General features: G+C 56.6%; 1 protein-coding gene across 1 annotated transcript in view; it reads right to left on the bottom strand.

The window, feature by feature from the left end:
• Nucleotides 1-14,212, bottom strand: part of DTX1 (deltex E3 ubiquitin ligase 1) — a 110,683-nt gene that overhangs the window by 1,524 nt on the left and 94,947 nt on the right. Inside the window, exons 3-8 of the mRNA XM_077834919.1 lie at nucleotides 5,363-5,424; nucleotides 4,788-4,949; nucleotides 2,867-2,928; nucleotides 1,423-1,581; nucleotides 809-970; nucleotides 228-317 (exon numbers count right to left, since the gene is read on the bottom strand). Of these exons, the coding sequence (XP_077691045.1) occupies nucleotides 228-317; nucleotides 809-970; nucleotides 1,423-1,581; nucleotides 2,867-2,928; nucleotides 4,788-4,949; nucleotides 5,363-5,424 (697 nt within the window). The remainder of the gene's footprint in view (nucleotides 1-227; nucleotides 318-808; nucleotides 971-1,422; nucleotides 1,582-2,866; nucleotides 2,929-4,787; nucleotides 4,950-5,362; nucleotides 5,425-14,212) is intronic.

The following is a 14,212-nucleotide window of genomic DNA, read 5'->3' as shown; positions in this document are numbered from 1 at the left end:
GGCATGCCCCAGCTGGCCTACAGCGCCCTGCTCTGGGGCTGAGATCCTCTCCCCAGTCTGCCAGCATGTACTGAGAGGGGAGAGGCCTGCCTGCCCCTCCGTCCCCAGAGCACCATAGGGAGCGTCTATGGCACTGCTCCCTGATTGCTATCGAGGGCTCGGCTCTCCTCTGGACATCTCTCTAGAGCAGGAGAGACTCCAGGGGGTGTGGGGAGCAGGTCACTCACCTTCCTGCCTTTCTCATTGTCCGGTAGGTAGCAGTGCCGGGGGAAGCCTCGGGCCGTGAACTTCTTCCCGGGGTTCGGGTGCTCTGGGCCCTGGCAGGGAACAAAGCAGGCGCTGGGGAAATCCTGCAGCTGTGCCTGAAATGCGTCACCCCCCTGCTCGACCAAAGAGGGCAGCACGCCTGCCCACGCCCCCCGCATTGCTCAGGGGGCCCCGGCTGGAGGAGGCTGAGAGTGAGACATGTCGGCCGACAATGGGGCCCAACCTGCAGGCAGCAGGGGTCTGAGCAAGATCCCGCCTGGCAAGGCATGGCACAGCTACTGGGAGGCCAGCGACCGCACCACCCAGGAATAGGAGATGGGGCCTGGCATAGACCCACCACCAAATCCATGGGGTGTCACACCCTGCAGAGGAGGCCCCAGTCTCTCCATCAGTTGCCCCCAGGGCCAGGTGGAGTGGTAGGAGGATGTGGCATGCTCAGCCACGTGGGGGATCTCCTGAGGGGGAGGGAGCACACTCCAACTCTTCTGGCCACGGAGGCTCTGGCTTCCCCCGGAGATTCCTCTGTCCCTGGGCGGCTCACCTGGATGCCCGTGGGGATGTCGTAGACGATGCGGATGGTTCTGGAGTCCGTGTAGCCTGGCAGCGAGTGTGGGATGATGTGGAACTCCATCTTCCCTGGGGGCTGGGTCCCGGTCTTCTCCCCATAGATGGCCTTGCAGGTGGGGCACTGCAGGCTGCCATCCTTGGGGGCAGAGGCACAGGGTGAGGAGGGTCAGCCAGCCAGGCAGAGCATCCTGCTCCAGGGCACAGGCTGCAAACAGGCTGCCGGCGGGGGAGCAGCTTCCAGGGCCCTTCTGCAGCCGGGTTTTGACAGCTAATGGGGGAGTCTCCCTTCGCAGGGCACTCTCCTTCCCGCAGGCAGGGCTGTTCGGCTCCATGGTGCTGGCTGGGTGTCAGCCAAACCCAGCTCCGGGGTAAGCGTGCCGAAGGCCCTGGGGGGGCACCAAGGCTGGAACTGACCGAGCCTCTGCTGACGGCCCAGAGCCGGATGTGAGGCCCCTGCGGGGCCGTGGGATGGGTCAAGTGATCAGGGAGGGGAGGGCACAGGGGGCTCTCAGCTGCCTGCCAGGGGGTTCTGCTGGAGGGACCTCTCCCTGGCTGAGACAGCAGGCCCCACCCTGCCCCAGCTCTCACCTTGTTGCCGTTGTTGTACATGGCCACCAGGCAGAGGAGGTGGTACATGTGCCCGCACTTGCCCAGCTTGCCCACCAGCTCCGGCTTGGCGCCCCTGTGGCTGAGGAGGCCCTCGTAGCCGGACGAGGCCACCAGCCTCTCCATGCAGATGGTGCAGTCCTGCCGGGGAGCGGGGTGTTAACAGAGCTGAGCTGCCCCCGCACCAACCCCCCGCCCCCGGCCCCCAGAGCCCAGCAGCTGGTTCCACCATCACCCCCCTGCCCAAGGGGCCAGGCGGCAGGGTTGGGTCTCTGGCGCCTTTGTAGCCTTTGGGTACACATCCTTCCCACAGCACCTGCTCTGCCACCCAGCCTGGCTGCCCCGACATCTGCCTGCCCCACCATCCTGCCCTGCTCCTCACCCACTCCATTCTTCTGCCCCCACTGCCCCGACCCCCCTTCCCCAAACTGCCTCCTCGGCCCCACCCCTGCCCCCACTGGCCCCTTGGACCCTTTGCCCTGTCCCTGCCCCCACTGCCCCAACCCCCCTGTCCTCACTGCCCCTTGGCCCCACCCCTGCCCCCACTGCCCCCTCAGCTCCTTTGCCCTGTCCCTGCCCCCACCACCCTGCCCCCCTTCACCCCTCTGCCCCCACTGCCTCCTCGGCCCTACCCCTGCACCCCACTGTCTCCTCGCCCCCTCTGCACCATCCCCCCCACCTCCACTGCCCCCTTCGCCCTTCTGGCCCGACCCCCCTACCCCCGCTGTCCTCTTGGCCCCTCTGCTCCCCCGCTCGCTCCCGTTGGCCTCTCTCCCTCCACCCCCAGCCTCTGCCCTTCACTCCTCCCACTGGCCTCTCTCCGCCCTGCTCCCTGGCCGGCAGCTCTCATGGAGGACTGGCCTGTCTCAGCCTTAGCGGGCGTGGACTGCACCAGGGCCGGGGCCAGCTGCATGGGGCAGTGAACCCCTTTGTCCCGTCCCCTTCAGTGGCTTCAGTGTCACTGCAGAACTGGTGCAGAAGCAGCAAGTGGTTGAAACCCGGGGCCAAAGGAGCTGGAAACTGGGGGAGTGTGGAGACGGGAGGGCCTGGGGGGGTGTGGAGACGGGAGGGCCTGGGGGAGTGTGGAGACGGGAGGGCCTGGGGGAGTCGGGGGGTTCTCCAGGGGGTCTTTTGGGAAAGGGGTGCTGCCTGGCTGGTGTCCTGAGGGGGGCAGAGTTAAGGGGGTGGCAGAGGTGAGGTGTGTGTCTGTGGGCGGAGGAGCTGCTGGGCTCCCTGCTGCTGGAGTTTTATACCAGGTGTGTTGTATGTCACTATGTCCCCAAGAGTTCACAGTGTATTCACAGGCCTCTGCGGGGCTGCCACTCACATGGGCTAGTCATCCGTGCCGCGCCCCAGCCCTGGGTACTGTCCGGTCCCATCCGCCCCCAGGGCAGGGCTACTGTGAGAACCATGCGTAGGGGCTCACCTCGTCCGGCGGGCTCTTCACCTTCTGGATGTACCGGCGCACCACATCCTCGGGGTTCTTGCCTGCCCCAGCAGAGAAGCAGAGGGTCAGATTGCACCCTCATGGCCCACAGTACCCCAGGGCCACCCACTCAGCTGGGGCACGCGGTCCCTTGCTCCACAGCTAAGAGCCGCATCAGGGTCGGGGGGGGAGGAGGACCGGACGGACCCAGAAACTGGCTTGGCTGGAGCGGGTGGGAGAGCCTTTCATCAGCTGGGTGGGGGTGGGGGGGTCCATTCCTGGAAGCCACAGGAGGAGGGAGCATGAAGAGGGAATCCCGCTGCCCCCTAGGACAGGAGTCCCCCCGCTCAGGGCTTAGGGGCCCAGCTCAGAGGCAGAATCAGGATGAAATTCTCCAGTCAGGATGGTGCAGAGCTCCACTCTCTGGCTCTCTGGCTCGGGTCCCCGGGGACGGAGGCTGCTGTGGTTTTCGGAACAGCGAGAGCTGGGTGAGGAGTGGGTCACACCGCGTCCCCTGAACCACGTGGCTCCCTCCCGCTTCACCTCAGACACGGCACCCAAGGGGCTAAAGCAGGGCAAACTACGTTGCTGCGTGTCTCCCTGCGGGACCTGGCCTCCTCACCCCAAGCTTGCTCACCACTGGCGAGGGCTGGCCTGTCACTGTGCCCCATGAGTTTGGGACTGTGTGTGGGCAGGGGGAGTGCAGCCTGCACGCGTCTGAGCAATACCCTCAGCGTCTGGCCCTTGGGGCGTGTGACTGGGCGCCCGGTCACATGGGATTGGTGGCCTGCCCTCTGTAAGCCGCAGCTGGGCCGGAGCAGTGTCTCGGTGAGACGATGGGGAGCAGCAACCGAGGCCGTGTGTCTCAGGGAGGCGACGGGACGATGGGCTCGGCCGCTCGCTGCTCCGCCCCGCCCTGCCCTTTCAGGAGGCACCCGGCGCACTCTGCACTGATGTAAACCGACGGGCGAGTCTCTCGTGACTCCCACGCCTTAGGGAGACTGTAACTATAACTGGTGGAGCCTAGGCCCTGCCCTGGCACGGAATTACAGAAGCAGTGAGTCTGGGCCCCAACGGCAAGGGCTGTGAAATCAGACCCCCCCCCCCTGTGAAATCTAGCTATTGGAAGGAGGGGGGAGGGCTGGGGGCACCAGGGGCTCCGACCAGGCTCCAGCAGCCATGGACCTTCTTGCTCTGGCTGTGAAATTGATCAAAATGGACTGTGAATTTGGTAGGGCCCTAAAAAGAATCCCTCCCTCCTCCCACCGCCTGTCTGTCTTGTCTATTTAGATTGGAAGCTCTCTGGGCCAGGACATTATATCTGTGCACCTAGCACGGGCGCCCTGAGCTCTGCTGGGCTAACCGAATCCACAGCCCCGTTGCAGCAGCTTGCAGGTAAGAACAGTCTTAGGTTCATAGAGCTCAAGACCAGACAGATCATGAGATCATCTCGTCTGACCCCCTGCAGCTCACAGGCCATTTCCCCTGGATTCAGCCCAATAGCCTTTGATTGGCTGAAGCACCTGCCCCAGTCTTGAGTTGTAGATCTCACAAGCTGGAGAATCCACCACTTCCCTTGGTAGTTGGTTCCAGTGGTTACTCACCCTCACTGTCACATATTCGTGTCTAATCTGAATTTGTTTGGCTTGACCTTCCAGCCATAGGTTCTAGTTCCGCCTTTCTCTGCTAGTTTAAAGAGCCCAGTTTGGCAAAGAAGCCCAGGACTGGGATATCAGCGGGGCTTGGCATCAGGAGAGACTCAGGGGTGGAGGTGATCTGCTCCAGGCTGTACTGTGCCTTGGCATGGCTATCCGGCCTCTCCATGTCATTATGCTCCCAGCTAGATCCCAGCACTGGGATTGCCAGGATGGAGGCCAGGGCTTGTGGCTCTGTGGGCTGGAGAGAGGGTGCTGTCTCTTACTCTTTTTGAGGTGCTTCTTCTTGGTTTTCCTGCAGATGCCATTGATCCCGGGCACCGGCTTGATGTCGCCCTTGTTCACGGGCGGAGGGTGCAGGATGGGCTTCGGGGCCCGGGTCAGGCATACAGGCAGCCCAGCAGCACACATCAAAATGCCTGTCATACCTGTGTCACAGAGTGATGATAAGGGTAACAGTAAGGCCAAATGCAGACACTTAGGGGGCTGGGCGATTACCTTCCCACTGAGCGGCAACAATCCCAGCATGGAACAGGATCTCCTGCAGTCTGTGAGACTGACCTCAAATGCTGAAATTGTCCCTTCACTTTGAAGTGAGATGGATAGGTTGTACCATCCATCCAGCCATCCATCCATCCATCCATCCAGCATACCCAACCAGCCAGCCATCCGGCATACCCATCCATCCATCCATCCATCCATCCGGCATACCCATCCATCCATCCATCCATCCATCCATCCATCCACACTCACCATGATAAGTAAGTACCATCTCACTGGGCAGTGTTATACCCAGGAGTGGACAGCTGCACAGAGCTGGGGGAATTCCAGCTGCTCTTACCTGCCAGGGCAGGATGGACTGGTCCAGTTCCATTCAGATTCTTAACCGGGAGGGCAGGAACCCTGAAGCAGAGACAAGAGAAGTGAAGCAGAAAGCACGTTTAGTTGTTGGAAGGTAGTGCCCAGAAAGCTAAGCCACACCTTCGGTAACCACTGCTCCAAGAGAGGGAGAGGGGAGTGGAGGTGAAATTAGTGATGTTGTTTCCCAGAGCATCGTACCTTTCCAGGGGTGATGCCAGAATCCCTTCCAAGAGAGTGCAGAAATCCAGCCCAGGATCTAAAGGTGACCACTCCTGCATTCAGAGTATTAGCTAATGGAGCATGCCCCATGGTCAGACCAGCAGAGAGCCCCTCTCTCTGTCAGACCCTCAGAAAGACGATCCCTGACCCAGATCCTGTGTGCCCATTGATGCCCTTGTTACATCAAGGCTGGCAGCAGACTCAGGCTGCAGGGGATTCCATCTCATAGCACAGGATACAAATGATTCCCCCTGAACTCAGTGAGGGTCCCACCAGCTCCTGCAGTGGGTGCTGGGCATCCCAGGCCAGCAGAGAACATCGGTATGCCCCTCTGGCTGATGGAGACAAGCCAGGTGAGGAGGGGCTTTGGGGGAAGCTGCACTGGCTGGTGGGTTTGCCTGTACCTGAGGCTAGGGATCTAGTGGGAGTGAGCCTGAGAGAGACTGCAGTACGAATAGAGGGGGAAAGGAAGCAGCTCCCCAGGGAATGCTTGAGGGGCAGAGTTCCTAGAGGGGCATCCTTGTTCTAGGGCTCCCAGCATGGGGCTGGTGGTCAGGAGACCTGAGCCCCTAACCTGTTGTGTACAGCTCTTGCTAGGGAGCCTCTGGGCTCTGCGCACTGAGGATAATAAATCTTCCCCTCTCTCCTTGGGTGAGGCATTCTGAGTCCTGCAGGTGAGAAGGGACCAATCCATTATATGACAGCCAGAGCATGTCCATTCTGCCCTAGGAGCCAGGCTCCCTCCCATCCCCACTTCCCAAATATCCACTGATCTCCTTCCACCCACAGCAATCTGTTCTGCTTTTCAGGCTGAACACCCGAGAGACAGGGCATGTGTGTTGGCCTGTCTCCCTCCCTCTCCTGCTCCTTCCCCTGGGCCAAACGTTGGGGCTGTGGGCCAGGAGTCCTGGGGGAAGGGGAAGCCCATGCGGGGCCGGGTTGTGCTAGCTGTTCCCCTCTGGCTAGTGCCCAGCAGCAGGCAGGCATGGTGCCCAGGCCCAGTCAGTGCGGCCAGGCGCGGTTGGTAATGAAGAGCCCAGCCCCCGGTGGGGTGAGAGAGCTTTCCCAGACATGTGTTCAATTAAGCCCTGTGCTCAGTCGTATTAATTAGAGCTCAGGATTTTGAGGCTGGGCCAAAATGTCCGCAAGGCTGATCCTGCTCCCTGTGGAGTAAAGCTGCTGGATTGCTTCTTGGGAGCCTTGCAGAGAGGCTAGGAGCCGCCTCCACCACGGGGCAGGGCTGCCAGCTCGGTGGGGGGGGGGCAGGAAAGGGGACCAGGACCCCCTCACTGCCATGTGGCCTCATTGTATTGCAATTCCCCAGGGAGAGAGGGAAGGATGTAGAGCCCCTACCCCAGTGGCTCTCCGAGCTTTCCATCCCACACCTCCGGGGCTGGGAAGAGCCAGCCCCAGTGAGGGCTCCAGGACGGCTGGCATCTGGGAAAGCTGTGAGCCAAGCAGGGAGCCTACCGGCAGCTTCAGCTGTGAGCCCGGGGCTAGGGCGCGTGAAACCGCCAAGAATGACAGCAAGGCAGTGTCTGCACAGACACTGTGTCTCCCTAGCTGCACCGACACAAGCCCTGCGCCTGCGGTGGATGTTGGGGAGAGGTGATGTCGGGGAGCAGGCCGCTTACTTCGGCAGAAGCAGCTTTCTGGTGCAGACACTGACGTGACTGGTCACAGGAATTAGAGATAGCAAAGTGCGGTCCCGTGGATTTCGTCTCTTGGGGGAGGGAGCAGGGCAGGTGTGAGCCCTCCGGGGTGTTCTCCAGTGCTCTGTCCTACTCAGTTTGAAGTGACCCAGATGAGGGAGCTTTCACCACCACCAGTGTGCCCCCGTCTGGGATCACACCCGACTGTGCACATGCCAGGCACTGAATTTATGGGTGTAGGGGACGTGTCTCTGTGGAGACCCTTTGTGTCCATTCTCTGTGTGTGTGCTCAGAGCGTGTGGGCGTGTGCACACATGGTTAGGAACACTCCTGATGGGCTTCCATCTGCTTCTTGCTCCTCCGACTGACTAACTCCGTGCTGGCTGCTCAGGCCAGTGAGCCGAGAGCCGAGAGCACACAACGGCACGCTGCCAGGGCATCCCTGGCTCTGTTCCAAAGCTGCAGTGCTCAGCAGCAGCAGCAGCAGGGATGGTCCCTGCCTTCCCAAACCTCTTGTGTGCCACTCTCCTTGCCTGCCCTTGCCCTGCATGGCCCTGGCATCTCTCACATGGGTTTCCCCTTCAGAGCACCATGAGCTGTGTACAGTACCAGTGGGTGCCAGGCTGCGGGGGCGAATTCAGGCCCTGGCTCTTTAGTGGGGATGGCTGTGGTTGGGGATTGGGAGGGTGGATTTAGTGCTGGAATCTTACTGGCCCTGAGAGCCAGTCAGCGGATGCGAGGCCTCTCCCACGTAACTCTGCCGGTGCTCCCCAGTCCTGTGCTACGGCCCAATCCCTCCTCCCCCTCCAATGCCTCTACCCTGCCCTGCAACACCTTCCGCACTTCCAGCCCCGCCACTGCTCCCCGAGCTGACCTGCAGCTCCACCAACGTCCCTCCAGACCCACCTGAGACCCTGCTGTCCCGGTCCCAGATCGGAGTTTGGAACTCTCCCTCACCTCTCCACGGTCTCCCCTTTGTCAGTCTCCAGCCTCCTGGTAAGGGGGAGAGAGGCAGGAGCGAGGGGCATGAGGCTCTGAGCTGCAGAGTCCGGGGTGGGAAGAAGGCAGTTCTGATGTCCTGGGGATGTCCCTTCCAGGGTTTGGAACAAGCTAAGAGCCCAGGGATCCAGCCCAGGTTACACTGGGCCAGGTGTTTTGGGGCCAAGTTCCTGGCTAGCCCAGCTCTATTGACTGCGTTGGACTGATGCCAGCAGAAGGTTGGACCTGGGGAGTTCAGTTCAGGGAGGGTGATGCCTTTGCTCTACAGAGAGGATCAGTGCAGCTGATTGTTACGCACTTCAGCAGGAAGTCTCCAAGCTTGCATGTGTAACCCTGCTGCTCGTTGGAACTGGCAGCAACAAGGGCCGGGTTCAATATCTAGGGGTTTCTCTTCAACAATGCAACACAAAACCAGCTCGAGCCCCCACCCAGTGACCTGGGACAATTACACACCACCCCCTGGGTGCCTGTAAGAGGCAATACTTCCCCTCTTGCAAGCACAGAGTCTGAGTGCAGAAAAGAAACTTTTAATAAAAGGAGGGAAGTAACGTGGCATTAATTTGGGGAAACACTGCAAATGTGGTTCATAAACATAAACCATGAGTAAAAGACCCACCCCCAAGTAAGTTGGGCAGTGTCCTTTTCTGTCAGGTTCTTAACTCCAGCAACCAAAAGTCCCTTTAACATGCCAGTCCCTTCTCTGCACCCCACTCATAGTTGTTGCCCTTGGTCAGTTCAGACCCCGAGGTGGAGGTGGGGGTGGGGGGGTTAGAAAGCACATTACTCGCTCCACTGCCCAGGCACTTGCTTACAGCTCCTCTTTGCCAGCCACCTGCTTGCCCCACCTCCATCCCAGCGGCCCTGCCGGCTGATCCACGCTCTGCTCTTCTTCACCAGCTGATCACTGTGCCTTTCCACCAGCTGCCCTACCAGTCAAACACTGCACCTCTCTGCTGGCTATCCTGCCAACCACTCACCAGGATGTCTTCAGGTCCCACCAACCCATGTTCCCTGCCTAGCGAGTGCCGTTTAGTTGATGGTGAGTCCCTCCATCAGGCTAGACCACGGGTAGGCCACCTATGGCCCGCGTGCCAAAGGCAGCACGCAAGATGGTTTTCCATGGCACTCACACTGCCCGGGTCCTGGCCACCGGTTCGGGGGGACTCTGCATTTTATTTTAATTTTCAATGAAGTTTCTTAAATATTTTGAAAACCTTATTTACTTTACATATAACACTAGTTTAGTTATATATTATAGACTTATAGAAAGAGACCTTCTAAAAACATTAAAATGTATGACTGGCACGCGAAACCTTCAATTAGAGTGAATAAATGAAGACTTGGCACACCACGTCTGAAAGGCTGCCGACCCCTGGGCTATACCAAGCACAGTTCTGCTGCCTTTGATTCACACAACAAGGATAACAGTCCTTTATTACTCTTGCTCCAATAACAAGGAGACTGGGGGATCCAACGCCAGCCAAAAGTGATCATTTGGGCAAAGCAGTCCCGTCTCGCTGAGCCCCTAGGCAGGGTGGGTGTGTCTGTGCAAACGAGATCAGCTCCTGAAGTTCTCTTCCACCGCTCATCATTAAATGTCACGGGAGAGCTCATTCACATTTTAGGGGTTTCCAGTGATGAGCGGCTCCCCTGCCCAGCCGTTTGGGGAGTCCTCCCACCTCTGGAGATTGGGTGACATGCCCCACAAGTGATGGTGCCACTGCTGCCCACTGTGGGTGGGATGGGGGTGTGACACAGCCCGCACAGGGAGGCCTCGCCAGCCCGTGCTGTGGGGCAGCTGTGTAGCATGGATGGTGATTTCACAGAGAGCTGGGCTTGGCTTTCCCCCGTCTCCAGTGCAGCGGGCAGCACCACCCCCCATCGTCCCACTCAGGGCTGATGGGAAGCCTGAAGGAGCCCAGCATGGCAGTTACTGCCCCTGGGGCTGGCCAGAGAGCAACAGCCACTCTCCAGCCAGCCAGAGCGTTGCACAACGCTCCTGCTCTTCACAGACTCTCAGCTGCGAGCATGGGGGGCTCGATTCGCAGCAGGGAACCTAGGGCTCCAGCTGTGAACCCTTGCTGCTCTGAGCTGGAGGCAGCTGTGAAATGCCCACGAATGCCATTTGCCCTGCTGGTAGACTCCCTGCTGCAAAACTGCGTAGCCATGGGCTCGCAGCTCGGGCTGTCACCCCGGGGGGGGGGCTCCAGCTGTGAGCCCCGTGCAGCGGTCAGTTCCCCACGGTGTGCTGCTTCAGTCTGTGCGAGTGCTCCTGGGGAGGATGCGCACCACCGGCAGAAGGAGGAAACCAACAGCCCACTGGATTACTGGCGAGGCTGGAGGTCGGCCTAACTTAAGTCGACCTAATTTTGTAGCGTAGACAAGCTCCAGGACTATTGTGGAGAGAGGGCTTGAGCAAAGCCCCAGGATGCAAAGAACCCTGATCTACCGGAGAGGAGGGCAGGGTTAAAATCCAGGTCTGGATCTCAATCTGCCACTGCTGCACATGCCCAGCACGGGTTCACCCAGCCACAGAGAGAAATGTGTACCCTCCAAGGCAGCAGTTCTCACCCAGGAGTTCGGAGCCCCCAGGGGGGCCACAAGCAGGTTCCAGGGGCCTGCCAAGCAGGGCCAGTGTGAGACTCGCTGGGGCCCAGGTCAGAAAGCCAAAGCCCCACCGCATGAGGCTGAACCCTAGGGCACTGAGCCCCAGCACCTGGGGCTGAAGCTGAAGCCTGAGCAACTTAGCTTCGTGGGAGCCCCTGTGGTGTGGGGCCCAAGGCAATAACGTCGGCCCCGGCTTTTCTATGCAGAAAACCAATGGTTGTGGCGCGGGTGGGCTGTGGAATTTTTATAGCATGTTGGGGGCCTCAGAAAGGAAAAAGTTCAGAACCCCACTCCAAGGCACATAGCAGCCCTTCCACTCCCCATCACTAGCCCCAGGGGCCGGTATCCAAGATGTTATGGAGGGATTGTCGAGGATCATCCGGCCCTCTGACTACTACCCCATGCTACTCATCCATGAGGGCACTAATGATACTGTGAGGTATGACCCTCAGCAGATCAGAAGTGACTCCAGGGCTCTGGGAGGGAGGGTGAGGGACTTGGGGGTGCAGGTGCTGTTCTCTTCCATCCTTCTGGTCAAGGATAGGGGGCCCAGGCAGAGACAGATGCATCCTGGAGGTGAATGCCTGGCTGCGAGGATGGTGTTACCAGGAGGGCTTCAGCTTCCTTGACCACGGGATGCTGTTCCAGGAAGAAGGACTGATAAGCAGAGATAGGGTCCACCTATCGAAGAAGGGGAAGAGCGTATTTGGATACAGACTGGCTAACCTAGTGAGAAGGGCTTTAAACTAGTTCAAACGGGGCAGGTGACCAAAGTCCACAGGTAAGTCAAGAACATGGAGAGCTGGGAGAAGGTTCTGAATTTCGGGGGAGCATGGGCTCTTATAGCAGGGATAAAGGAGAGACAAGACAGAACTGGGGGGGAATCAAATCAGTATCTTAGATGTCTGTATACTAATGCGAGAAGTATGGGGAATAAGCAGGAAGAACTCAAAATGGTAGTAAATAAACACACCTGTGACATAGTTGGCATCACAGAGACTTGGTGGGATAACACGCTTGACTGGAATATTGGTAGAGAAGGGTACAGCTTGCTCAGGAAGGACAGGCAGGGGAAAAAGGGAAAAGGTGTTACTTTATATATTGAAAATGTATACACTTGGACTGGGGTGGAGATGGAAATAGGAGACAGGCTTCTTGAAAGTCTCTGGGTCAGGATAAAAGGGGTAAAAACCAAGGGTGAGGTCACGGTCAGGGTCTCCTACAGACCCCCTAGCCAGGAAGAAGAGGTGGAGGAGGCTTTTTTTAAACAACTAACAAAATCATCCAAAGCCCAGGACTTGGTGGTGATGGGGGCCTTCGACTCCCCAGACATCTCTTGGGAAAACAACCCAGCAGGGCACAGATTATCCAACAAGTTCTTGGAATGTATTGGAGACAATTTTTTATTTCAGAAGGTGGAGAAAGCTACTAGAGGAGAGGCTGTTCTAGATTTGATTTTGACAAACGGGGAAGAACTGGTTGAGAATTTGAAAGTGGAAGGCAGCTTGGGTGAAAGTGATCACAAAATGGTGGAGTTCATGATTCTAAGGAATGGTGGGAGGGAGAACAGCAAAGTAAAGACACTGGATTTCAAGAAGGCAGATGTTAGCAAACTCAGGGAGTTGGTAGGTAAGACCCCATGGGAAGCAAATTTAAGGGGAAAAACAATTGAAGACAGTTGTCAGTTTTTCAAAGAGACATTATTAAGGGCACAAGAGCAAACTATCCCACTGCATAGGAAAGATAGGAAGTCTGGCAAGAGAGCACCCTGACTTAACCAGGAGATCGTCAATGATCCAAAAATCAAAACAGAGTCCTATAAAAATTTCCAGAAGACTGGAAAAGGGCAATTATAGTGCCAATCTGTAAAAAGGGAAATAAGGACAACCCGGGGAATTACAGACCAGCTTAACTTCTGTACCCGAAAAGATAATGGAGCAAATAATTAAGCAACCAATTTGCAAACACCTAGAAGATAATAAAGTGATACAGTCACAGTCAGCATGGATTTGTCAAGAACAAATTGTGTCAAAGCAATCTGATACCTTTCTTTGACAGGGTAACAAGCCTTGTGGATTGTGGGGAAAAGGTAGACATGGTATATCTTGACTTTAGTAAAGCTTTTGATACTGTCTCATATGATATTCTCAAACTAGGGAAATGCAACCTAGATGGAGCTAATATAAGTTGGGTGCAAAACTGGTTAGAAAACTGTTCCCAGGGAGTAGTTATCAGTGGTTCACAGTCATGCTGGAAGGACATAATGATTGGGGTCCTGCAGGGGTCAGTTCTGGGTCCGGTTCTGTTCAATATCTTCATCAATGATTTAGATAATGGCATAGAGCATACACTTATAAAGTTTGTGGATGATACCAAGCTGGGAGGGGTTGCAAGTACTTTGGACGATAGGAGTAAAATTCAAAATGATCTGGACAAACTCAAGAAACGGTCTGAAGTAAATAGGATGAAATTCAATAAGGACAAATGCAAAGTACTCCACTTAGGAAGGAACAATCAGTTCCACACATACAAAATGTGAAATGAATGCCTAGGAAGGAATACTGCAGAAAGGGATCTGGGGCTCAGAGTGGACCACAAGCTAAATATGTGTCAATAGTGTAATGCTGTTGCAAAAAAAGCAAACAGCCTTCTGGGGATGTATTAGCAGGAGTGTTTTACGCAAGACATGAGAAGTAATTCTTCCGCTCTACTCTGCGGTTGGTTAGGCCACAACTGGAGTATTGTGTCCAGTTCTGGGTGCCACATTTCAGGAAAGATGTGGACAAACTGGAAAAGGTCCAGAGAAGAGCAACAAAAATGATTAAAGGTCTAGAAAACCTGACCTAAGAGGAAAGATTAAAAAAATTGTTTGTTTAGTCTGGAGAAGAGAAGACCGAGAGGGGACATGAGAACAGTTTTCAAGTGTGTAAAAGGTTGTTACAAGGAGGAGGGAGAAAAGTTGTTCTCCTTAACCTCTGAGGATAGGACAAGAAGCAATGGGTTTAAATTGCAGCAAGGGCAGTTTAGGTTGGACATTAGGAAAAACTTCCCAACTATCAGGGTGGTTAAGCACTGGAATAAATTGCTCAGGGAGGTTGTGGAATCTCCATCATAAGAGCAGGTTAGACAAACACCTGTCAGGGATGGTCTAGATAATGCTTAGTCCTGCCATGAGGCAGAGGACTGGACTAGATGACTTTTTAAGATCCCTTCCAGTGCTATGATTCTGAATTGGAAAGAGTCCAGCGGAGGGCAACAAAAATGATTAGGGGGCTGGGACACATGATTTATGAGGAGAGGCTGAGGGAACTGGGATTGTTTAGTCTGCAGAAGAGAAAAATGAGGAGGGATTT

The sequence above is a fragment of the Eretmochelys imbricata genome, chromosome 15 (genome assembly GCF_965152235.1).
Source record: "Eretmochelys imbricata isolate rEreImb1 chromosome 15, rEreImb1.hap1, whole genome shotgun sequence".
In the NCBI taxonomy this organism is placed as follows: domain Eukaryota; kingdom Metazoa; phylum Chordata; order Testudines; family Cheloniidae; genus Eretmochelys; species Eretmochelys imbricata.
This window is presented reverse-complemented; position numbering and strand designations above follow the sequence as displayed.